This window comes from Schistocerca nitens, chromosome 8 (assembly GCF_023898315.1).
Source record: "Schistocerca nitens isolate TAMUIC-IGC-003100 chromosome 8, iqSchNite1.1, whole genome shotgun sequence".
NCBI lineage: Eukaryota > Metazoa > Arthropoda > Insecta > Orthoptera > Acrididae > Schistocerca > Schistocerca nitens.
Genome location: NC_064621.1, coordinates 29090726 through 29117469, shown reverse-complemented (window position 1 = coordinate 29117469; position 26744 = coordinate 29090726). Strand labels below are relative to the sequence as shown.

The following is a 26744-nucleotide window of genomic DNA, read 5'->3' as shown; positions in this document are numbered from 1 at the left end:
CCGCCGTCAGTGTCAGCCAGTTTGCCGAGGTATACGGAGCTCCATCGCAGTCTTTAACACTGGTAGCATGCCGCGACAGCGTGGACGTGAACCGTATGTGCAGTTGACGGACTTTGAGCGAGGGCGTATAGTGGGCATGCGGGAGGCCGGGTGGACGTACCGCCGAATTGCTCAACACGTGGGCGCGTGAGGTCTCCACAGTACATCGATGTTGTCGCCAGTGGTCGGCGGAAGGTGCACGTGCCCGTCGACCTGGGACCGGACCGCAGCGACGCACGGATGCACGCCAAGACCGTAGGATCCTACGCAGTGCCGTAGGGGACCGCACCGCCACTTCCCAGCAAATTAGGGACACTGTTGCTCCTGGGGTATCGGCGAGGACCATTCGCAACCGTCTCCATGAAGCTGGGCTACGGTCCCGCACACCGTTAGGCCGTCTTCCGCTCACGCCCCAACATCGTGCAGCCCGCCTCGAGTGGTGTCGCGACAGGCGTGAATGGAGGGACGAATGGAGACGTGTCGTCTTCAGCGATGAGAGTCGCTTCTGCCTTGGTGCCAATGATGGTCGTATGCGTGTTTGGCGCCGTGCAGGTGAGCGCCACAATCAGGACTGCATACGACCGAGGCAGACAGGGCCAACACCCGGCATCATGGTGTGGGGAGCGATCTCCTACACTGGCCGTACACCACTGGTGATCGTCGAGGGGACACTGAATAGTGCACGGTACATCCAAACCGTCATCGAACCCATCGTTCTACCATTTCTAGACCGGCAAGGGAACTTGCTGTTCCAACAGGACAATGCACGTCCGCATGTATCCCGTGCCACCCAACGTGCTCTAGAAGGTGTAAGTCAACTACCCTGGCCAGCAAGATCACCGGATCTGTCCCCCATTGAGCATGTTTGGGACTGGATGAAGCGTCGTCTCACGCGGTCTGCACGTCCAGCACGAACGCTGGTCCAACTGAGGCGCCAGTTGGAAATGGCATGGCAAGCCGTTCCACAGGACTACATCCAGCATCTCTACGATCGTCTCCATGGGAGAATAGCAGCCTGCATTGCTGCGAAAGGTGGATATACACTGTACTAGTGCCGACATTGTGCATGCTCTGTTGCCTGTGTCTATGTGCCTGTGGTTCTGTCAGTGTGATCATGTGATGTATCTGACCCCAGGAATGTGTCAATAAAGTTTCCCCTTCCTGGGACAATGAATTCACGGTGTTCTTATTTCAATTTCCAGGAGTGTATTTCATCATCATATATGACGTCCGCAAACGAATATTTTCTTATAAATCGAGGAAAGAAACTTCGTTGACTGCCTCTTTGTACGAAAACAACTCTGAGTAATAGTGCTGCTAGTACGCCCATTAATCTCACGGTGTCGCATGACGTAGAAAAACGAACCCTTGCCGCTGTTGATGGTTTACACATTGTAACACATTCGCACATGAAACGTGTGGAATATTGTTACCTAAGGTTTCCCTGTGATTAAAAGCAACTAATGGTTAATTTGTTTCTCGGGGTATACAAGAAGTCAATCGTTTAATTAACTCAGTAAGAAATGCTTACGTCAATGGCTCTAGTTCCCCTAAATCGACAAATTAAATTTACAAAACATATCTTGATAACATTTTGAAACCATAAAAAGTTTTTTTCTGAGACAACAAGTTTTGTCTGACACAGGCTTACTGAGGTGGACAAACTAAGAGTGTTATGTATAATAGCATGCTTATAAATGAGGACAATCAACCGACTTGTACGGTACACGGAATACCGCCGAACTGCGCAGCTGTGGGCTAACCATATTACGTTTATTTTTATCGCCAAGTTAAAAGCTTCATTACCAGTTTTCAAAACTCCAATCTGCTTTTGTGAAATCTTGCGGAATTTGCACAACATGATACGGAATTTGGGGTGGACATCACTGAAACGAAGGCGTTTCTCGTTGCTGCGGGATCTTCTCACCAAATTTCAATCACCTACTTTCTCGTCCGAATGCGAAAATATTGACCTACAAAGGTGAAACGATCGTCATAAAAAAATAAAGGAAGTCAGAGCTCGCACGGAAAGACATAAGTGTTTGCCTTTTTTGCCCGTGCTGTTCCAGAGTGGAATAACAGATAATTAATGCAAAGCTGGTTCGATGAAACCTCTGCCAGGTTCTTAAGTGTGATTTGCAGAGTTTCTATGTAGATGTAGATGTAGATGTGAACCGTGCAGATGCAATAACAATTCGCAGCATAATTCAGGTTCAACTTTCAGCATCTATTTTTCAGGCACTGGTACCGTGTCCATTGCAAGAGTCAAAAATTAATTCCCAAAAAAGAAAGATTTTTAAATATAAATCAAGTCTATTTCCTGACGATTCATCGAAAGGAACGATGTAATTGCGCGAATATTGCATTTATTACATGTCCTTGATGCGGCGAGTGTATTTGTTTCGAATGTTTTAACGGCAATCTAATAGCTCGAAAGAAATGAAGGATATTTAACAAAGTGAGTGAAAGAATAACTGTAAAGCTACCAGGATTAGATTTTTAGTTCTTTTCTAATCCAAATGGTTTAGGAAATTTATTTGCCTACTTTGTCATTATTGCTTATTGATTTACTTACCTACTTAACACTCCTATCCCTACCAATTTCGAAATGAAAAAAATATAGAAAGAAAATGAACACACTAGGGAATCGAACAGAGGTTCTCTGCTCCCCAGCCAAATACCTTGGTCAGTATGTTAACGGCGCCTTCGTTGCACAGCGTGTACCTTATGACTACATGAGTAACAGTTAAAAAAGTTTCCTTCCTTAATTTCTAGGAAAATATAAATTTGCGGACCACACACATAATGATGAAAGATGTTCAATTTTCAGTTATCCACCGATCTCGACAATTTTGAATGGATTGTGCTTCATGAACTTTAAGGGTGGGGCACGGGGTGGGGAGGTGTTGAACTAAATATCCTAGACTCTTTAATTTTAGGTTGTGCACAAGCGACCTGCCAATATGAGACGAATCGGTTGGCCATATCTGAGGCCTTCCTTTTAGTGGCTCCTCCCACGATGCAAGCCAACACCAAGTGAGTTGCAGAGTTGACTGTCTACTAGATATTCTCTAAGACTTTACACCACACAAATAAACGAAGTGTTCGGTAAGTTCACTTACGGTTCTTGACTTCGTGCAACTGGTAAAATAACTAGTTCTTTTATTGATGTACCTGTTTTGAATCTGACGAAAGGCATTGTTGTCAGCATTTTTTCCAGCATTACGTTGTTTCATTTGCCTAGTCATTGCTGACGCGAGCGGACACAGTCGCAGTCTTGAGGAGCGATCTGTGGCGTGCGTGTGGGCGCACGAACGTCCACAGACGGGGCAAAAAATGACAGAGGTAGTGAGTGCGTTTACAGATTGCATTTTACAAGGGCCCACCTCGTGCAGCAGCCCTGCATGATTAGGAGGAACATTGTTTTCCGTTAGGCAGTCTCAAGGACTGGCTGCGTAGTGGACGTAAGAAAACGCAAAAGAGCATCTGGACCAAGTAGCTCAGTCAACGAGGCGTGACGGCTCTATAAAAGATTTGAAAACGTATGGATTTAGATTTTTATTTGTGAATGAATTATCTGACAAGGACATGGAGTGGTGAGCTGTATTCTGCTGTGCCTTCTTGGCACTCTTTCTAAATTCTGCTTCTAGCTGAAGAGTGTTATTTTCTGGTGGATGTCCAGTACATCGCAGTTCACATGGAGGAACGTGGTTGTCTAGTGAAGGAAAATTCCTCATTAGATGTAAGAGCTGATGTTACAATGTGCGTCGGGATGTCGTCACGATACCATTATATGGAGTTTTTTTTTTAAGCATACGTGAATGGAAATTCTTATTTGTACACGTTGCAAAAGTGATGAATACCTGAGCTCGAAGACATAGAATCATGGATCATGTATGGTTGCAGCAGGGCGGAGCTCCAACATATTTTGCTATTCAGTTGCGTGCATTCCTTGATGATCAATTTCGAAGCCTATCGACTGCGAGTGTTTCAGCAACGTCTCCAGCCCCATTGAAACGGCCACCACGCATTCCAGATCTTACCACGTCTGACAAGCCAGTATCGTCCATAATCAAATTCCATGTGGCTCAACATATATGAGACTAATGATTAATTTCTCAAAAGTGTTGAGGAGGCATTCCGAAACATAGCTCCTTGTACGTCAACGAGAACACAGACACGCTTAGATCCCTGTCAAAGGCACGATGGTGCACATACACAGTTTTTATGTGTAATTACTTCACTTGAAAGTTCCTTTTATAATTGTCAACTACCAATTTTTTATGTTTTATGCCGTTGCTAACTTGTGAGCAGTTTTGCTACGATCCATGCCCACTAGCGATGCAGTCAATTATCGCTCCTCTGCAGTGATCTGTCTTAACGACGCTCTTTGGTGAGCAGTAATGTTCGGCCAGTACGATAGAAATGCAGACATGGTTTGTATTTGAATCGGGAACAAAAGGCTGCGTTCTACTGTGTTCTGTGGTGTGTGTGGTTGCTCTGAGATACATCGTAGAGAGAGAGAGAAATTGGTTTGTGGTTACAAAATGGGTCTGTATACAGGGTGGTGCATTGATCGTGACAGGGCCAAATATCTCACGAGATAAGCGTCAAACAAAACAACTTCAAAGAACGAAACTTGTCTAGCTTGAAGGGGGAAACCAGACGGCGCTATGGTTGGCCCGCTAGATGGCGCTGCCATAGGTCAAACGGATATCAACTCCGTTTTTTAAAATAGGAGTCCAAATTTTTATTACATATTCGTGTACTACGTAGAGAAATATGAATGTTTTAGTTGGACCACTTTCTTCGCTTTGTGATAGATGGCGTTACGATAGAAATGCAGACATGGTTTGTATTTGAATCGGGAACAAAAGGCTGCGTTCTACTGTGTTCTGTGGTGTGTGTGGTTGCTCTGAGATACATCGTAGAGAGAGAGAGAAATTGGTTTGTGGTTACAAAATGGGTCTGTATACAGGGTGGTGCATTGATCGTGACAGGGCCAAATATCTCACGAGATAAGCGTCAAACAAAAAAACTTCAAAGAACGAAACTTGTCTAGCTTGAAGGGGGAAACCAGACGGCGCTATGGTTGGCCCGCTAGATGGCGCTGCCATAGGTCAAACGGATATCAACTCCGTTTTTTAAAATAGGAGTCCAAATTTTTATTACATATTCGTGTACTACGTAGAGAAATATGAATGTTTTAGTTGGACCACTTTCTTCGCTTTGTGATAGATGGCGTTGTAATAGTCACAAACATACAAGTACGTGCTATCACGTAGCATTCCGCCAGTGCGGACGGTATTTGCTTCGTGATACAGTACCCGTGTTAAAATGGACCGTTTGCCAATTGCGGAAAAGGTCGATATCGTGTTGATGTATGGCTATTGTGATCAAAATGCCCAACGGGCGTGTGCTATGCACGCTGCTCGGTATCCTGGACGACATCATCCAAGTGTCCGGACCGTTCGCCGGATAGTTACGTTATTTAAGGAAACAGGAAGTGTTCAGCCACATGTGAAACGTCAACCACAACCTGCAACAAATGATGAAGCTCAATTAGGTGTTTTAGCTGCTTTCGCAGCTATTCCTCACATCGGTAACAGACAAATTAGCGTAGTTTTCGCGTCTCGTATTTCAGTGAGTGTTTCTTGATTATCAGAGTAGCTCATCAGAAGATTATCTTGGGAATTTGTCACCGTATCGAGTAGGGTAAACATAGTCATGTGTAGGGACTGTGGTTGTTGTGAGCGGACGCAAGGAGAATTGGCCACTCTTCGGGGGCAGGTGGAGGCTTTGTCTGTTAGGCTCATCGAGCTCGAGGCGCAGGCGTCGGCTCGTAGTGGCGTTGGGGCAACTGTGGTGAGACCTATGCCTACTTCGGTGGCCTTGGAATCACATGGAACCCCTGATGTCGCTGCGTCTTCCGGCAGTGAGCATCTTACCGGTCAGCCATCACTCCAGGGTGAATGGCGGACAGTGGTGGGCTCGCGTGTGCCTGGCCGAAAGGCGAAGGTGGGATCTGGCCGCGTGGCAGCTGCCTTACCCCTTTCCAACAGGTACGGGGTGCTTCCTAGTGGTGATGACATCGTTTCCGAGCCACCACAGGATGCCTCGCCTGTTGGGCCAGTGGCCGATTCTCCGGCAAGGTCCCGACAGTCACAGAGGGCGGGCCTATTAGTTATAGGGAGCTCCAACGTTAGGCGGGTTATGGAGCCCCTCAGGAAAATAGCGGGTAGGTCGGGGAAGAATGCCAGTGTGCACTCGGTGTGCTTGCCGGGGGGTCTCGTCCGTAATGTGGAGGAGGCCCTTCCGGCAGCTATTGAACGCACTGGGTGTGACCGGCTGCAGATAGTAGCACATGTCGGAACGAATGACGCCTGCCGCTTGGGTTCTGAGGCCATCCTTGGTTCCTTCCGGCGGCTGGCTGATTTGGTGAAGACAACCAGCATCGCACGCGGAGTGCAAGCTGAGCTTAATATCTGCAGCATAGTGCCCAGAGTCGATCGCGGTCCTCTGGTTTGGAGCCGTGTGGAGGGTCTAAACCAGAGGCTCAGACGACTCTGCGACTATAATGGTTGCAAATTCATCGACCTCCGTTATTGGGTGGAGAACTGTAGGGCCCCCCTAGACAGGTCAGGCGTGCACTACACACCGGAAGCAGCTACTAGGGTAGCAGAGTACGTGTGGCGTGCACACGGGGTTTTTTTAGGTTAGAGGGACCCCCCCTTGCGCGAAACGATAAAATACCTGACGGCTTACCAGAGAGAACATCAGCATCGTTGATAAAGAACGTCCGTCCTCAGAGACCAAAAACAGGAAAAGTTAACGTAATATTGGTAAACTGCAGGAGTATCCAGGGCAAGGTTCCTGAATTAGTATCGCTTATTGAAGGAAATAGTGCGCATATAGTATTAGGAACGGAAAGTTGGTTAAAACCGGAAGTGAACAGTAACGAAATCCTAGACACAGAATGGAATATATACCGCAAGGATAGGATAAACGCCAATGGTGGAGGAGTATTTATAGCAGTAAAGAATTCAATAATTTCCAGTGAAGTTATTAGCGAATGCGAATGTGAAATAATCTGGGTTAAGTTAAGTATCAAAGGTGGGTCAGATATGATAGTCGGATGCTTCTACAGACCACCTGCATCAGCAACCGTAGTAGCTGAGCGCCTCAGAGAGAACCTGCAGAACGTCGTGAAGAAGTTTCGTGATCATACTATTGTAATAGGGGGAGACTTCAATCTACCAGGTATAGAATGGGATAGTCACACAATCAGAACTGGAGCCAGGGACAGAGACTCTTGTGACATTATCCTGACTGCCTTGTCCGAGAATTACTTCGAGCAGATAGTTAGAGAACCAACTCGTGAAGCTAACGTTTTAGACCTCATAGCAACAAATAGACCGGAACTTTTCGACTCCGTGAATGTAGAAGAGGGTATCAGTGATCATAAGTCAGTGGTTGCATCAATGACTACAAGTGTAATAAGAAATGCCAAGAAAGGAAGGAAAATATATTTGCTTAACAAGAGTGATAGGGCACAAATCGCAGAATATCTGAGTGACCACCATCAAACGTTCATTTCTGAGGAAGAGGATGTGGAACAAAAATGGAAAAAATTCAGAAACATCGTCCAGTACGCCTTAGATAAGTTCGTACCGACTAAGGTCCAAAGCGAGAGGAAAGATCTACCGTGGTATAACAATCATGTACGAAAGGTACTACGGAAACAAAGAAAGCTTCATCATAGGTTTAAGAGTAGTCGAATCATAGCTGATAAGGAAAAGCTGAACGAAGCGAAAAAGAGCGTAAAGAGAGCAATGAGAGAAGCATTCAACGAATTCGAACATAAAACATTGGCAAACAATCTAAACAAGAACCCTAAAAAGTTTTGGTCATATGTAAAATCGGTAAGCGGATCTAAATCCCCTATTCAGTCACTCGTTGACCACGATGGCACCGAAACAGAGGACGACCGAAGAAAGGCAGAAATACTGAATTCAGTGTTCCGAAACTGTTTCACTGCGGAAAATCGTAACACGGTCCCTGACTTCAGCCGTCGCACGGACGCCAAAATGGAAAATATTGAAATAAACGATATCGGAATTGAAAAACAACTGCTATCACTTAGTAGCGGAAAAGCATCCGGACCAGACGAGATACCCGTAAGATTCTACTGTGATTATGCTAAAGAACTTGCCCCCTTTCTATCAGCAATTTATCGTAGATCTCTGGAAGAACGTAAAGTACCTAGCGACTGGAAGAAAGCGCAGGTCGTTCCCATTTTCAAGAAGGGTCATAAATCAGATGCGAATAATTATAGGCCTATTTCGCTTACGTCAATCTGTTGTAGAATAATGGAACATGTTTTATGTTCTCGTATTATGACGTTCTTAGATAATACAAATCTCCTTCATCATAACCAACATGGATTCCGCAAACAGAGATCATGTGAAACTCAGCTCGCCCTATTTGTCCAAGAAATTCACAGTGCCGTAGACACTGGCGAGCAGATTGATGCCGTATTCCTAGACTTCAGGAAGGCATTTGATACGGTTCCGCACTTACGTTTAGTGAAAAAAATACGAGCTTACGGAATATCGGACCAGGTTTGTGATTGGATTCAGGATTTCCTAGAAGAAAGAACACAACATGTCATTCTTAACGGTTCAAAATCTGCAGATGTAGAGGTAATTTCGGGAGTACCGCAAGGAAGCGTGATAGGACCTTTATTGTTTACAATATACATAAATGACTTAGTTGACAACATCGGTAGCTCCGTGAGGCTATTTGCAGATGACACGGTTGTCTACAAGAAAGTAGCAACATCAGAAGACTCGTACGTACTCCAGGAAGACCTGCAGAGGATTAATGAATGGTGCGACAGCTGGCAGCTTTCCCTAAACGTAGATAAATGTAATATAATGCGCATACATAGGGGCAGAAATCCATTCCAGTACGATTATGCCATAGGTGGTAAATCATTGGAAGCGGTAACGACCGTAAAATACTTAGGAGTTACTATCCGGAGCGATCTGAAGTGGAATGATCACATAAAACAAATAGTGGGAAAAGCAGGCGCCAGGTTGAGATTCATAGGAAGAATTCTAAGAAAATGTGACTCATCGACGAAAGAAGTAGCTTACAAAACGCTTGTTCGTCCGATTCTTGAGTATTGCTCATCAGTATGGGACCCTTACCAGGTTGGATTAATAGAAGAGATAGACATGATCCAGCGAAAAGCAGCGCGATTCGTCATGGGGACATTTAGTCAGCGCGAGAGCGTTACGGAGATGCTGAACAAGCTCCAGTGGCGAACACTTCAAGAAAGGCGTTACGCAACACGGAGAGGTTTATTATCGAAATTACGAGAGAGCACATTCCGGGAAGAGATGGGCAACATATTACTACGGCCCACATATATCTCGCGTAATGATCACAACGAAAAGATCCGAGAAATTAGAGCAAATACGGAGACTTACAAGCAGTCGTTCTTCCCACGCACAATTCGTGAATGGAACAGGGAAGGGGGGATCAGATAGTGGTACAATAAGTACCCTCCGCCACACACCGTAAGGTGGCTCGCGGAGTATAGATGTAGATGATGTAGATGTAGAAATTGCGCGAGAATCGGGAATCTCAAAAACGTCGGTGTTGAGAATGCTACATTAACATCTATTGCACCCGTACCAGATTTCTATGCACCAGGAATTGCATGGCGCCGACTTTGAACGTCGTGTACAGTTCTGCCACTGGGCACAAGAGAAATTACTGGACGATGACAGATTTTTGCACGCGTTCTATTTAGCGACGAAGCGTCATTCACCAACAGCGGTAACGTAAAGCGGCATAATATGCACTATTGGGCAACGGAAAATCCACGATTGCTGCGACAAGTGGAACATAAGCGACTTGGCGGGTTAATGTATGGGGCAGCATTATGGCAGGAAGGATAATTGGCCCCCATTTTATCGATGGAAGTGTAAATGGTTAATGTATGCTGATTTCCTACGTAATGTTCTACCGATGTTACTGAAAGATGTTTCACTGCGTGACAGAATGGCGATGTACTTCCAATATGATGGATGTCCGGCATATAGCTCGCGTGCGGTTGAAGCGGTATTGAATAGCATATTTCATGACAGGTGGATTGGTCGTCGAAGCACGATACCATGGACCGCACGTTCACCGGATCTGACGTCCCCGGATTTCTTTCTGTGGGGAAAGTTGAAGGATATTTGGTATCGTGATCCGACAACGCCTGACAACAAGCGTCATCTCATTGTCAATGCATGTGCGAACATTACGGAAGGCGAAATACTCGCTGTTGAGGGGAATGTCGTTACACGTGTTGCCAAATGCATTGAGGTTGACGGACATCATTTTGAGAGTTTATTGCATTAATGTGGTATTTACAGGTATTCACGCTGTAACAGCATGCGTTCTCAGAAATGATAAGTTCACAAAGGTACATGTATCACATTGGAACAACCGAAATAAAATGTTCAAACGTACCTACGTTCTGTATTTTAATTTCAAAAACCTACCTGTTACCAACTGTTCGCCTAAAATTGTGAGCCATATGTTTGTGACTATTACAGCGCCATCTATCACAAAGCGAAAAAAGTGGTCCAACTAAAACATTATTTACGTACTACACGAATATGTGATAAAAAATGGGGGTTCCTATTTTTAAAAACGCAGTTGATATCCGTTGGACCTATGGCAGCGCCATCTAACGGGTCAGCCATAGCGCCATCTAGTTTCCCCCTTCTAGCTAGACGAGTTTCATTCTTTGTAGTTTTTTCGTTTGATGCTTATTTCGTGAGATACACTCCTGGAAATGGAAAAAAGAACACATTGACACCGGTGTGTCAGACCCACCATACTTGCTCCAGACACTGCGAGAGGGCTGTACAAGCAATGATCACACGCACGGCACAGCGGACACACCAGGAACCGCGGTGTTGGCCGTCGAATGGCGCTAGCTGCGCAGCATTTGTACACCGCCGCCGTCAGTGTCAGCCAGTTTGCCGTGGCATACGGAGCTCCATCGCAGTCTTTAACACTGGTAGCATGCCGCGACAGCGTGGACGTGAACCGTATGTGCAGTTGACGGACTTTGAGCGAGGGCGTATAGTGGGCATGCGGGAGGCCGGGTGGACGTACCGCCGAATTGCTCAACACGTGGGCGCGTGAGGTCTCCACAGTACATCGATGTTGTCGCCAGTGGTCGGCGGAAGGTGCACGTGCCCGTCGACCTGGGACCGGACCGCAGCGACGCACGGATGCACGCCAAGACCGTAGGATCCTACGCAGTGCCGTAGGGGACCGCACCGCCACTTCCCAGCAAATTAGGGACACTTGCTCCTGGGGTATCGGCGAGGACCATTCGCAACCGTCTCCATGAAGCTGGGCTACGGTCCCGCACACCGTTAGGCCGTCTTCCGCTCACGCCCCAACATCGTGCAGCCCGCCTCGAGTGGTGTCGCGACAGGCGTGAATGGAGGGACGAATGGAGACGTGTCGTCTTCAGCGATGAGAGTCGCTTCTGCCTTGGTGCCAATGATGGTCGTATGCGTGTTTGGCGCCGTGCAGGTGAGCGCCACAATCAGGACTGCATACGACCGAGGCACACAGGGCCAACACCCGGCATCATGGTGTGGGGAGCGATCTCCTACACTGGCCGTACACCACTGGTGATCGTCGAAGGGACACTGAATAGTTCACGGTACATCCAAACCGTCATCGAACCCATCGTTCTACCATTCCTAGACCGGCAAGGGAACTTGCTGTTCCAACAGGACAATGCACGTCATCATGTATCCCGTGCCACCCAACGTGCTCTAGAAGGTGTAAGTCAACTACCGTGGCCAGCAAGATCTCCGGATCTGTCCCCCATTGAGCATGTTTGGGACTGGATGAAGCGTCGTCTCACGCGGTCTGCACGTCCAGCACGAACGCTGGTCCAACTGAGGCGCCAGGTGGAAATGGCATGGCAAGCCGTTCCACAGGACTACATCCAGCATCTCTACGATCGTATCCATGGGAGAATAGCAGCCTGCATTGCTGCGAAAGGTGGATATACACTGTACTAGTGCCGACATTGTGCATGCTCTGTTGCCTGTGTCTATGTGCCTGTGGTTCTGTCAGTGTGATCATGTGATGTATCTGACCCCAGGAATGTGTCAATAAAGTTTCCCCTTCCTGGGACAATGAATTCACGGTGTTCTTATTTCAATTTCCAGGAGTGTATTTGGCCCGGTCACTATCAACGGACCACCCTGTGTAAAATCTTATAGTGAGAGTTGGGATCTGTATTTTGTTGCTACAAGCGACGAGTAATAAGGCAACAGCTGCTGCAATGCGCTGCTTGGCGTGCCGTACTCATGCAAGGTATTCACGTCTGGACTGACTGTGAGTCATTATGAGTGATATTTCGATTAATGTGACCCATAATTCGATTTCTCCATGCTAAGTATTTGATTCGTAGGTGAGCCATATGAAGGGTGCTGTAAATTCCCTCACAAACTTCTAATACTTGCAAAGGGGACCGAGTAGACAATATTTTGAACTGGAACCCGTGTCCGGAAACGCGCTACAGCCGTTACAAAACGTGTTTGCTAGGTAGGTATGCAACAAGTTAGTCGCCGTGAGGGTGCTTACGTCGGATCGGCGAATGTCACTTGGCGTCTGTCCTACCTCTCTATAGCTGGTTCGAGTCTCATCCACGTGTCTGTGAGTGTCAGAGCAACATAGTTGAGTACACGTTTGCGAAGTGCACGCAAATCGAAGAGCTGCTCGTCGTCTTTATCAAGACCATTCTTCCAACGTCCGACTCCGCCGCAACGGCTTCGAGAAAGGGTACCCTGACAGTCAGTAGGTGTGACTGTGATTCTCCATGGAGGCGCACACCCGAATAGGCCGTACTGCATCACACTGAAGAGAACCGATAAAGAGCACACGAGCAATTGTGCGTGCAGTGGATGCCACATCGAAGATTCCTTGTAGGGGATACGAATACTAACCCTCCTTCGAAAGGGACAAAAACAGTTAACTGTAAACAACAGTGTTTGCGAAAACTGGTTAAGTTTCATTTTTTTTCTTTGGTTATTAATGGGTGGAATTATAAAACAAATGATATACTGGGTCACGCCTAAAAAATTACTTGTAAAAGTGGTTGTGTTACCAACATGTTTTCAAATGACTGTACGTTTGTGGAAATAAGTTCCAATTCAAAATATTATCTACTCAATTTCCTCCACAAGTCATATGTCTGTAATGAGAATTTTAGTGTACCCTGTAGATCTGTTCTTCAGTCATACGATTTGTACTATTTTTGTCGGTTACATCGACCACATGACATCTGTACGACAGCAAGACAAACATTCCACCCCTACACTCTTCATGTAAAATGACTATGCGTTGAGTTGTACTAATCAAATATTGATATATGATCTTTCGCATTTTACTCATGCACCTTCCTGTCACATAATCGAGAGCATTAGCGTAAAGTTCCTTATCAAAAACCCATGTCGTCATGGACTTAAAAATTATTCTGTAATGGGGATCATATTGCGTTCATTTGCATTCATCAAGAGTGTTTATTCCGTGAGAAATGATTTCCGTGTTTTTCACGCAGTTAATCAGCATAAGATTGCTAGCAATATTTTTGTACGATTCGTGCAGGTTCCAGAAGGTGAGCTTAAGTCGAGATCTTCGATCAAATGATGTATAAATTCGATTACAGCATTTTTAAATTATTCAATATTTTCATTTCCTTTGCAGAAAAGTGTTTAAATTATAATTACAGGCCAAGGATGTTCACTGTAGATGTTTTGCCTGTAAATTGGAGCACATGAAACATTTCGTAAGTTAAGTACGAAGTTGATTGTCGGAAACTCCATCATTACAGTTAAATTTAACAGTCTTTAAGCCCAAATTAACAGTTGCGCGAAGTAAGTGGTAGCTGTGCTAATTTATTCTTGAAGTGTAGTCAAATCACGTACAATAGCACTTTCATGGGCCAATAGTCACAGATAAAAAGGGGTATTTTAATAAGGGCAATTTTCTGTAGTTACTCTATATGCACTCAGATCTGTAACCAAGCACAGGACACATTTCACGCTGTACAGTATACCGTTTTGACCTAGTGGTGCTGGAACTTCTCTCACGCACTGTGTTCTCGTATCCATAGACTTTCCTCTTCTTTCTTGTGCTCAGGGCGAGTGGTTGGATGCTGACCAGCCACTGCTGCAGACAAATTGTGGTGGACTAGGAACCATTCCAGATCAGAACATTTTACCATAGAAGACTTATGGTATTTCAGAGAGTTTTTGGGTAATTGGAGCAGAAGCTGTCAGAGACATGCTGCACTGACAACATGCTCATCGTCACAAATTCTCGGTATACAGGAGTTAAAGCGCAGTCACAGTTCAACTCCTCTACAGAAACTCATAACGTGCGGTGATGATTCTGTACCTGAAGATGGTCTGAAAGACCTAAACGGGTTGTTAAACAAAATCTGTTCACACTACAACTGTTCGTGTGTCCACACGTTAAGAGTTTCACACAGAACTTGTCAGCTATGCACGCGCGATTGGTGCAAATATTTCGTAATGGTATAAGCAGTCGGAGGTCCTAACCGGTCCTAACCATCAGCACATAATGGGAAGGTCAAATGTCTTTCAGAGCGCTAATTTAGATTTTACATTGTTGGTTGATACTGTTTTTGGAGGAAGTACATGTATGACAGTAGCAATACTAGCTGGTCTTCGTGCAGACTGAAGGTCTAGAAGCCATTCCAGGATATAACGTTCTGGCACGCCTTACATGCACTATTCCAGATAGTACTATTCTACTGAACAAAACAGTATGTGGTTTAATATCAGTACATATACCAGTTACACCGACAAGTGAAGCGTACACACAAGGCGTTTGTTAAGCATTTTCGAGTAACGGACTACCAGTTTCTCCGTACTCCATTCGGGTTACGTCATTTTCTTTGTCTGTTTTCTTTCCGGTCTCCAACGGAACACTTGTTTTTTATTATTATTACATTTAAGTAGGTACTGTAACCGTGCCAAAGGGAAGCCCTCTCGAGAACTGCTGCGCGCACGATGCCTTTGTGAGATCAAAGCCAGAAGATTAAAACCAATGAAGGTGAATATAAACTATATATTTTTCTGGTGCAAAGTTGTAGAGAATGTCTGCTGCAGTATTTACGCCGAGATGAACAGAAAGGCTCATGAAAGATAGAGAGCTAAATTTCTCGTAAAATTAAAGCTGAAATAGCACAAGAAACTAGATGGAAGTGATGTGCGATGAGCGAACAATTTTCAGACGAGTGACCTTCAAGATTATCCTGTTTCAAGTGATAGCTGTTTAACTCACCAGAGGCTGGATTCCGTTGGCGAGCAGCTCGTTGATGAGGTTGTTGTAGTAGTCGATACCAGCCTGGTTGATGACGTCCACGTCCCCAGTTGGCAGGACGCGCGACCAGGATATCGAGAAGCGGTACGCGTTCGCCTGTTCGTTGCATCGCAATGCGTGAATAACGAGTGAGAGCAACATCGTAAAATGTTGCGGGTGGTTATAATTAAAATGCAGCTACTCGCGGAGCTCCTGCGTGCGCTGTAATTATCGTATGGCTGCGAAATTTGATAAATCTCCTAAAGCGTTAATGCTGAACTGAATTTTGCTGGAAAAAATTTGTTCCAGTTTTTGCAACCAGGTGCAAATCTGACGCTGTGCACTACTTGTATGACGGTATGACATCCACCCTGTCATTTAACAAGCCATACCGTGAGTGAACAGTATGTCGTCTAGAAGAGAGACCGTGCACTGTTAGTGAAACTGTTTTTTTGTGAATGGCAGCAATTACTGTCCTGCATTGAGACAGTCTCGCCGAGAGAAAGGTCTGAGGAGAGCCCAAATGTCGTTAAACAATTCAAATTCTAAAACACGGCTGAGGTTGGCGTGGCACCTGGCAGAGGAAGCCGTCCTATCCTGGCGGCAGTTATTGACGAGGTTGCTGTTGCTGTTGCTGTTGCTGTTGCTGTAACTGACCACGCAGCACGTGCCCCGAGTTGTGCCAGTGGTCGTCAAATGTCACGAGAATTGTCTACCCCATGGTCAACAGTACCGGAAGTATTACAGTCTGTATTAACGCTGGTGCCTGTACAAGATCCAGATGGTACAGCACTTGAAACCTCATGAACTGCAGCAGATTCTGAATTTCCTCTTCGGTTTCTGTCACGTATAGAAGTTGATGACATGTTGCCGGGTAATATTCTATAGAGTGACGAGAAACATTTGAACTACAGGATATAGTGAATACACAGAACTGCCGAATTTCGAGTTCTGTCAAACCGAGTTTAAAGCACGAAGAGTCATTGCTCTCACCGTATGTGACTGTATGGTGTAGATTTACAAGCACCGTCATTTTGGGTCCGTTGTTCTTCGAAGAGGATACACCCAGAGCGCCTGCCAGGAGTATTGTGACGTCTGCACGTTTCTAGAACTCCTTGTGCAGCATGTGACCCCTGCTTTGCAAGAGCGCAGCCGTGTGGAAATCACTGATTTCACGCAAGATGGGGCAACACCTCCTGTAGTTCGCCCAGTGAAAGATCTGCTTGATGCAACCTTCCACAAACGCGTTATCTCGAGAGGTTTTCCAGATGCCTGGTCTGCAAGATCACCTGGTTTGAATTCATGTCACTCTTGGCTCTAGGGATACGTAAAAGAACACGTTTACCAGGGACACATTCGGTCTTTACCTGATCTGAAAGCCAGTATACAGGAATACGTAGCTCAGATTCCACCGGAACTGCTGAGAGCAACTATTGATCACATCGTTTTAAGGATGCAACATTTCGTCGACGTCTTCCGTACTCATACTGAACGCATTATGTAAGTGGCGGTTAATAATAAAATCAACATTATCCATTTCCACTTGTCTGATCTTTTCTGCCCACATCGCATTCCAAACCCATTGCATACGGAAAACTTTCTATACGTCTTTTTTGAGTTCACTTCTCCAGATTTGCACCTAGCGGCCAAAATTGGTACTAATCTTTTTCCAGCGTAAATCGGTTCTGCATTAAAGCATTAGCATGCCTACCAAGTTTCGCTGCCATACGATAATTACAGCCCACAATCGACCTCTGTGAACAGCTGCACTTTACTTATAACCACCTAGTCATTTGTTGATTTCATTGAAGTTCCTACGACTTAATCAGTTATAGATCTAACTTGCTACTCATTATTATAAATCCAAGAAAAATTGACACTACCTAAGCACATCATTCAGAATGTTTTTTTATTGTTTCTCGTAACCTAATTAGCATACTTATCGGCAGGTTGAAAGGAAAATTGGAAAATTCAGTTGATACAGATTTCAGAATCATTATTATTGTCGTATGGCACAACGGATCATACACAGGCAGAAACATAACCTATTTACAGATTATTGTTTAATTCTCAAAATCAGGCCGCAGCACTCATTCTCACTATCAGACCACCTTCAGTAGTATGGAGTAGGCAGTTTTCCACAAAATGTCCTATAGCCTGTTCCTCTACATCACAACCTTCGTCGTTGGGTTTTGAATTGTGAGAGCGTTCATGTTGGATGTTCTCTTCTCAGTGACATCGAAAACTTGTGTGACCCAAAGATCAAACGAAGCTGGCTTTCTTGACTTCGGGCGTGTAGTTGGTGGATTCTGGAAGGCGCTACTTGTAACTGAGTTCTTATGGAACTCCAAGAAATTGCTTCCTAACAACTGAGATAAAAAGGAGCTTTATTAGATAGAACAGGCAACCACTGAATTGGACTAGATCTGACATTTACATAGTCAGATGGCAGTGTGGTCACCAATGTCTAACAATGAGAGGAGAGCTTCTGTAAAGTTTGGAAGGTAGGAGACGAGATACTGGCAGAAGTAAAGCTGTGAGTACCGGGCGTGAGTCGTGCTTTGGTGGCTCAGATAGTAGAGCACTTGCCCGCGAAAGGCAAAGGTCCCGAGTTCGAGTCTCGGTCGGGCACATAGTTTTAATCTGCCAGAAAGTTTCATATCAGCGCACACTCCGCTGCAGAGTGAAAATCTCATTCTGGAATGAAGATCTGAGGCAAAATTCGCTCACAAATACCGGTTGTGGGCCTACAACATAGACCAGTCATCATCCGGTAAGATACAAAATTCCATTTGCCACCTCACTCCGGCTACTTCGATGGAAATTTCAACGCGCAGACTGAGACCTATTAAAGGAGATAGTGGTGACACCGTACAATGGCTCTCGTAAATCCCTGCCAATAAATGTGTGGATATTCTTAAATCTAACTCCAGAAAGTTCGTGCCATATGGATATCGACTTCTGTACAAAGCTGTATGGACGCAAGAATGCAACGAATTTTACACGCACTATCAACAATGACACAGTGACAATAGCTATGGATGTAATGAAGGCTGTCGTTTTAAACAGAAAACACAAGTTGAAAGGGTACAGTACCGCCCGACATTGAAAATAGGTACGAAATACTTCATTATTTTTGTCAGAACAACACATTTTTTAATAAAATAACTCAATTTCAATTAATACAGCGAAGCCGGATACCAGTGTGGGAAAGAATGACAATTTATTTATTTAATTGATCACATGTGCACTCCCACAAAATAAATCCCTACATCCAGTTTGGTGAGATCTGTGAAATGAATGAATGTATGGTCGTCTGCTAACCGCAGATAGTGAATGTGGATATATGATCATCTTTGAGTCGATCCTTTGGCCACCTTTGGTGGGACCAAAGAGATGAAATTTACCAGAGCTTTGAGCGCCTGAAATGTGGCTGACCAATGCGGTAGCACGGTCTTCCCCCCACCTCGACAGAGGTGTGAGAGAACCTAAAGAACGGCCATGTTTCAGCACTCTGCCGCTGGATCTTGTGCTGTTAAGACCTGTTTTAGTTTTGCTCAGTAATGACGAAAGAGTGGAGACATGGTATGCATGTGGAATATTTAAGAGTAGTTTGAAATAATAATTTCTCTATCTCAGGAACTTTTGTGGGGAGAATTAAATGTCAGGCAGGTAATATTAAGAGGATTTTAGTAATCTTCGGAAGTGACCAACGGTCACAATGAAACCACGTGTAGCTATAAGTTGAAATACTTCCGTGTGGTTAAGTTAAGCTGAATTACTAGCGTGTGTACAATAAGTTGAAATATTTAAGAAATAGCGTGTGTACCATAAGCTGAAATATTTAAGAAACGGCGTGTGCAGGACTTGAAATTAGAGACGAGTACTTCCACGTGGTGAGTACTGTGTGAGTCTCAATCTGTGTATGAGACAAAAGATAAAGAGAAGTACTCGTCCGTGGTATCAGTTGAGGACTCGCGTGTTTGATGATTATGTTCTTAATGTTAAACTGCGTGATATGATTCCGTGTGACGCTAGATTTAAACTCTGAGAGAGAATCAAGGTGAGTCGGCCGTCTATCCAGCAACGCCACTTGGCTTGCATTGCACAGGAAGACGTGCATATATCTCCAGAGTTCACAGTAGGAAAGTAGAATTACAAAGTGGGGCAGTGTCGTGTGAAACTGGTATAAATATTAATTGAAGTGGGAAAGCTGAAAGTGATAATGTTGTAACCATTCTCTGTGTAGTGTTTCTTATTGCAGTGTGATGTGTGTCATGTAATTTGGGTATGTGTGGTTTGCATTGGAGAGTAGCAAGGTAGTTTCAAAAGATTTGTGGGTTATGCTTGTTCCTTCTGTATCGCTCGATCTGGAGGAAAGTTTCGTGATGATGATTGTGAGAGTCGAAGTGTGAGGTATAATAAAAGATCCACCATCCTATCCAGAAAGTGCACTGTAGCGGTAAATAAATTACGAGACCATAATATAGAGATTCACCAATGTAAAGCCATGCCCACTGGGCGGAATTTCTCATGTGTTATTGTAGTAGGTTATAGAATTTGTGTGCTTAGGTTATAGAATTTATCGGAATAAATAAGATAGTGAAAAGAAAAAGATTGGTAGACTTTTCCTTCGAATTGTATGTTGTCATAATGTCCCGAATTTATAATGTGTGCGCCATTCATATTCAGTGCGGTGGCCACGTGTTGATAAAAGCCGCTAAATAATAGACAAAAAGAAAATGTGGTATTGCCAGTGCGTAGTGTACAGTCAGAGTTCTGTAATTCACTGATAGTCAGATATGCGTTTCCGTTGCGTATTATTCATACAGGAGGATAATTTGTAGCTTAAGTGTGGGTACGAGAGTTCATGTTACTCGATAAATTAAGAAAGAATCCACTCGCTTGGCAGACCACTCATCTTGCAGGCCTGACTGCTTGATGCCACAGTATGAGCAAGGCATGTGGGTGCCTCTCAAAGTACCAAAAGACCACAGATGGAGTGAATTATACGAATTGCAGCCGTAATGCCTTGTAAGCCTTAAAAGGAAAGTTGATATAGATTCACGTATACCAAGAAGAAACGTACACCTAAATTCTAATGCAGTTGCTGCCGTTTCAGAAGCTAAACTGGATGAGGAACATAAAGAAACTGACTCCAGAAGCAATAGAACTACTGAGGGCTGTATGTACGTCCTCAGTTGTTGCTGAAGGTATCACACGATATGATTTTCTTTAGGTTGTCTCAGTACGTATTTTGAAGTCCCATGTGAAATGATATTCCATATCTATAGCGGGTACGTCCTTCAGAATAGATGTTTCTACGCTTCAGTCTCGTTGTCCACTTTTCTTTTAGTTTTTCATTGCTACTTCGATATAAAGGTTGAACAATAGAACAACAGAGGAGGAAGACCATATCGTTATCTTTAATCCGAGCAGTCCTCTCTTAGTCTTCCATTCTTATCATTCCCTCATGTTTACCATCAACAATAGTGGAGAAAGGCCATATCGCTACCTTTAATCTGAGAAGTCCTCTCTTAGCCTTCCATTCTTATTATTCCCTCATTTTTCCCATATATGCTGTGTTTGAGCCGTGTATCCCAACAATGTACATCTATTTCTCTGAAAATGTCAAACATATAGCCCTTTCACCTTGTTTGGACACAGGTAGTTCTTTACAACTCTGAATCTAAAACTGAAACCCCATGTCCTCGAAGTCGACACGCATTTCTTCTGCTGTCACATCATTGGGCGTCGACTCACTCTTCCGTGTTCAACAGTGGAATTCCGTTTGCACTCTTTTTGATGCATTTGCATTTACTTTTTGCGAAAGCTAGTTTGACTTTTCTATGTGCTGAATCACTCCTTCGAGCGTTTCCTATTACATTTCTTCAAATTTATACTGCGCCCGCTCCGCTTTAAGTACCTTTCACTGCCTATTGATTTCATTACTGAGTACTTTGCAGGCCGGTGTGGCTGCGCGGTTCTAGGCGCTAAGGTCGCAGGTTCGAATCCTGCCTCGGGCATGGATGTGTGTGATGTCGTTAGGTTTAAGTAGTTCTAAGTTCTAGGGGACTGATGACCTCAGAAGTTAAGTCCCATAGTGCTCAGAGGCAATTGAACTGAATACTTTATATTGCCGTATGCCTTCCTTTTCCTAAAGACTTTCATATTTCCTCTCTTCGTCTATCAGACGAAATACTTCTTTTTTTTTTTTTTACCCTCAGTTTTTTCGCAGTTACCTCTTATGCCGTATTTGATGTCCAGCTTCCGTGATTACCCATTTTGAGTTGCCCATTCGGCCTCCAGTGAACTACCAGCTATAACACTGATTACTGCCCTATTTATAACGTCAAAGAATTTCAGAATGTAAATCATCATTTCTCAATACTTCAGCGTTCCGTTATTTTACTCCTCGATTCTTCGTGACAAGTTACTTAAATTCACTATTCTCTTTGCTAAATTTGCTCGGAGTCTATGACAGCGGCTGGATTCGTTTTGCAGCCTAGTATCTGATTTCGAAATCTCTGTCTTACTAGTTGGTATCTTGCCGTGACTCCTGGCCTTTCTCAGGTACATCATCACCCTTTGGAAAGTTTAATAGTGTATTTGCTATTACCAGCTGAAATTCTTTGTAGATCTGAATTGTCTTTCTCCTCTTTCATTGCTAATGCCGAGTCCGTATTCTCCTGTATCTATGTCATCCATTTCTTCCGCTTCTATAGCGTTCCAAACTACCGCGGTTTTAGATTTTATTTCCGTTTGGATAACGAATTCCCCATTCAGTTCCCTCATGTACTCTCTTTGCTTCTTTATGGTCTGCTTTCTGCTTGTGACAACGCCATGTGTACCGGAATTGTCTTTCCGAGGGAGTTAATCGCATCTTATATGTAGCTGATCAAGATTTCAGTCTTCTGTAATGGTAAAATAATATAAATGTTTATGGCATCCCTGCACTCTTTTTACCAAATCGCAGTTGTCTTTTGCAGAAAGTGACTGAACAATTAAATTGAATGCCCTCACTCCTGTTTTAATACCTAAATACTCAGACATTTCGCCACTGAGGCACCTTAGTAGATGCCTACTGTTTGTGAATCTTTACTGTAGTTAATAGTACAGAAAAGATTCAAAAAGAAGAAGATATACGTGGATGATTTTGTAGTAACTGCTAACAGAAATACATAAAGAGGATAGCAATAAAAGAAATAAGACATTCCCACATTAAAATGGGATGAACTGATTTCTAATTTCAGAGAACTGTGACTACTTTAATGAATAATACTGAAGAGAAATTAGTGAAAAAAAAACGTTTTGAAGTCACAGGAATAAATTACACTTTTAACAAAGGTGAAGAGAATGCTACTAGGAGAAAATAAAGTAATCCTTCGCCAAATGGAAATTTAGGAGTGTGTTGGATGCGGGAATAAACTTGCACTGCAAGTTATTGAAAAATCAAACTGAGTGGAATTCCGAAGAAACAGATTAACAGAGACGATAACAAAGAAATAAAAGTACGAAGAATAGTGTCTCATAAAGCAGTATAATGCATTGCCGGAACAGCGAAAAGTAGGGATGATTAAATAAGAACCTTGCTAGCCAAGATAGGGTTTGGCAAACAAGAAGACAAGTAGCAGAAACTCTCGCCATGTGTGGGAGGCTTGCCATGAAGGGCAACAAAACGGGGCGTAGAATATCGTCAACGTATCGTTGCGCTGTAAGGGTGTCGTGGATGACACCCAAAGGGAAAGAAATGGCACCCCCGTACATCACTCCCGGTTGTGGGGCCGTATGACGGGTGACCTGCCCGAGGCGCTCAAAAATGGCTCTGAGCATTATAGGACTTAACATCTGAGGTCATTCAGTGATGAGCCCCGACAACCAGGAGTGTTGGAGTGGGGTGCCATTTCTTTTCATAGCGGAATCTCTCTGATTGTCATCCTCTGCACCCTCACAGCACAGCGCACGTCGACGATATTCTACGGTCCGTTTTGTGGCCTTCCATGGGACGGCATCCTGCCCTAAATTTCAGCAAGATATCGCAAGCCCGTACAAGGCTAGAGTTTCTACTGCTTGCCATGGGGCTTGCCAAGGTCACCGAATCTCTTCCCAGTTGAGATCATTTGTTTTTCGTCATTTTTTTTCTATTTTCTGTCTTTCCCTTAGTTGCTTTAAATTCGTGGAGGTATTTACCGTCTATGCAACTAATTGAACAAACTGCCTTCCTTTGTGTTTCTTTACATGTAACTCACCTCTATCAATTTCCGTCCCATTCGGATACATCCTTCGTGGTGCGTCTGTTTTTGGCCTAAAGTGTATAAAGGGATACATGTGCATCGGAGGACTACAGTCGAACAAATCGTTCCCAAATACACCAGATCGAGTTCTCTATCAGTATGTTCGGAACACAGCACTCTGTAGAAGTGAAAGAGTAACAGTGTGGAAGCTCGATATTGGAATGTGGTACTGCTGAAAGTAAAGATGGACGGATAGTAAAGGAAGGCAGGCGACGTAAGGAATCTGCTTTATGCTCGTAATATAAAGTGAAACTTAGTTCAGCGGGTTGCTTCTGCTGAAGATGCTCCTAAGGAATCACAAAAACTGTGTGATAATAATAATAATAAAAGTCGTGGGATACCTTCTGAGCTACGGAATTAAATCCGACAACGCAGTTAGCATAACAGGATGAACTCAGTGTATACGTTTCCTAGTGTCAGATACAATATATTTGTGAAAACGAGCAATTTGGGCAGGATAGTAATAAATTGACGAGCACGTTAAACTACTTTAAGGCCTCTAGAGAACTAACCTCTGTTTTCTATCAGTTTGTACACGATATTCATTTAGTAGTTCAGTTAACAAGTACAACGCGCTTGACTAACGTAATCTGCTGATGCGAAGGTGTGCGTATTTTTTATGTTTAGTCTAACAGCTGTGAAGCTTTTGTTGCAGAAACTACGTTACATTTGCCCGAAACTATCATTTTCATTTATTTCCGAGCATTACGTAGTTAGTCTTACGATGTACATAAAATTTGTCTGGGGTGTGAAAAACTGCTCAATACGAAACCCAACGTAAGTCCATGCGAAATCTCAGTCTTCCTCGGTGAACGAAATCTACCAGTTTTAACATTATATTTCGCAAATCACTATTCAGTCCCAAAAACGCACAAGTGAACACATACATAATACGATGGTTAGTCAGATCTTTGGAGCCCTTCGATAAAAATGTTTGTTAATTTATTTGATATTTTCTTTTTACATTATGTACAAAACTGTCGATGTTCTCTATGTAAGTGATTTGTTAATTACGAACTGAAATCAATGTTAACGTATTTGCAAAAGAAGGAAACTGTATGCTAAAGAGCCATTTCAGTTTACGATCTCGAATGTTAGCAGAACTCACGAACTGCATGTCACGTTTTGGGAAATATACTCACGTTTATGTTCTTCAGCATCTGCACGTCCTCCTTGTACTTGTGGTACGAGTCACAGGCGACATCCCCCGTCATCCCCAGTGTGTATTCCGGGTAGTTGTGGAACAAGTAGTCCTGGATGTTTTCACCCTTACCTAGAGAGACATACAAATCACACTTCTGAAACCTGCAGAAGGCAGCCAGGTCGTTATCACAAATAATGGACTGAACAGTGATGGTGGTGTAAACATTGTGTCTTAGGCCTCTTATTTGAACTCAGGGATTGCTTGTGTTGTTTGCTACTGCTGCAGGACGCATCTCACTCACCATCTTCGTCCCAGCCTCCTTCTATTTGATAGGCAGCCGAGGCTGCACCCAATAAGAATCCGTCTGGGAATCTGTTAGTGGCGCTCTGTGCTGAACCGGTGGCCAACACCGCCGACACAGCGATCGCGAGAGCCAACATTGCTCCTTGCTAGTGACCGTATGCGAGTTGCTGACAAGTATATATTCCTTGCCCGTAATTTATTCTTATAAGCACTTTTGGCAGAAAAACCCTCTACCCACTGTTATCTGTTGTCGTCGGAATATTCGAAAGAGATTAATCAGACGATTTCCAAGTACCTAGACATTGGAGTAGTAGCGACGGACAGGAAGACGTTATCAATATAGACGCTATGACGATGCGTACTTGGAGGAGTAGCCATTCCTGTGTAGTGGCCATTTCCTGCTTACTTTCTCAAAGTCATTTTGATAAGCCCACAACTAATGTTCATTTAAGGTCATGTTCTAAGAGACAAGAAGCTGTTATCAGCGTAGATGGAGTTTATTTGCAGAATGTTGTTCCTCTGGAGTAGCCATTTCCTGTTTATATGACAATAGTATCTGTTCCCGAAAGAACAGTTACCGTGGATGACCATGCAGCTTTGCTAGAAATGAAATGATAATTAAATGGACACCCTAGCTGCAAACAGGCGTTGATGTACTTCATTGGGGACATGTTGAAAATGTGTGCCCCAACCGGGACTCGAACCCGGGATATCCTGCTTACATGGCAGACGCTCTATCCATATTTTTTTTCGCTCTATCCATCTTTTTTTTTAAGACACTACCCCTAGACCACTATTTTATTGTATTTTATTTTTTTTTTGAAGGAAAGTAAACATTTGCTCCAATTTGTAATGAGAATAGAATGAACAAAGTATATATCATTTTTAGGCTGCCGTTGCGCAATATAAGAAATCAAATGTCTTCTTGAGATTTTTTTATTTTTTATTTTTTATTTTTTTGCGCCAAGTAGTAAACAGAAATTTTTATGGTGCACAAAAGACTATCACTTCATAGTTGAAGGAAAGTTGCTCCGCTGCTCTGCGAGAGAAGGGAAATGTGAAAAAACGAAAATGGGAAAGAAAAAAATGCCTTCTGCATTGGTGAGCATCTGAATAGTATCGTAAAATTCCGACAAGAACTAAAGTCCCAGGAGGCAAATAGGATTCATACATACAGATCACTGGCAAACTCTGCTATCCGAAATATTGTATTTGAAGCATTTAACCGTTAATTATGATTTTCAGCATATTTCCAAATATCCTCCTGCAGTCACAATGTTGTCTCATTTTAAAGTGTTCAATTTCTATGTAAGAATAATAGTCGAGGAAAGTAGCATGCCTATTCTGCATAATAAACGATGCTGTGTGGCCCATGATCCACGTTGCAGCGTTGTTTTTTGCTCGTTTGTGGCTGAATGATGTCTAAAAGGTCTACACCACAGGGCGTCGTACGGTCTATCACCGACAATCGTTGACGAAGAAATGTAGTAATTTCTTCTGCAAGTCCGCACGTGAACCTATGAAGAAGCGTATCGACTCTT

General features: G+C 43.8%; 1 protein-coding gene across 1 annotated transcript in view; it reads right to left on the bottom strand.

Annotated features, from left to right (window-relative positions):
* LOC126199107 (myrosinase 1-like) overlaps positions 1-25340 on the bottom strand; it is a 79561-nt gene extending 54221 nt beyond the window's left edge. The window contains exons 1-3 of the mRNA XM_049935860.1: positions 25202-25340; positions 24899-25029; positions 15445-15579 (exon numbers count right to left, since the gene is read on the bottom strand). Coding sequence (XP_049791817.1) covers positions 15445-15579; positions 24899-25029; positions 25202-25340 — 405 coding nt within the window. The remainder of the gene's footprint in view (positions 1-15444; positions 15580-24898; positions 25030-25201) is intronic.
* Between the last annotated feature and the right edge of the window lie 1404 nt (positions 25341-26744).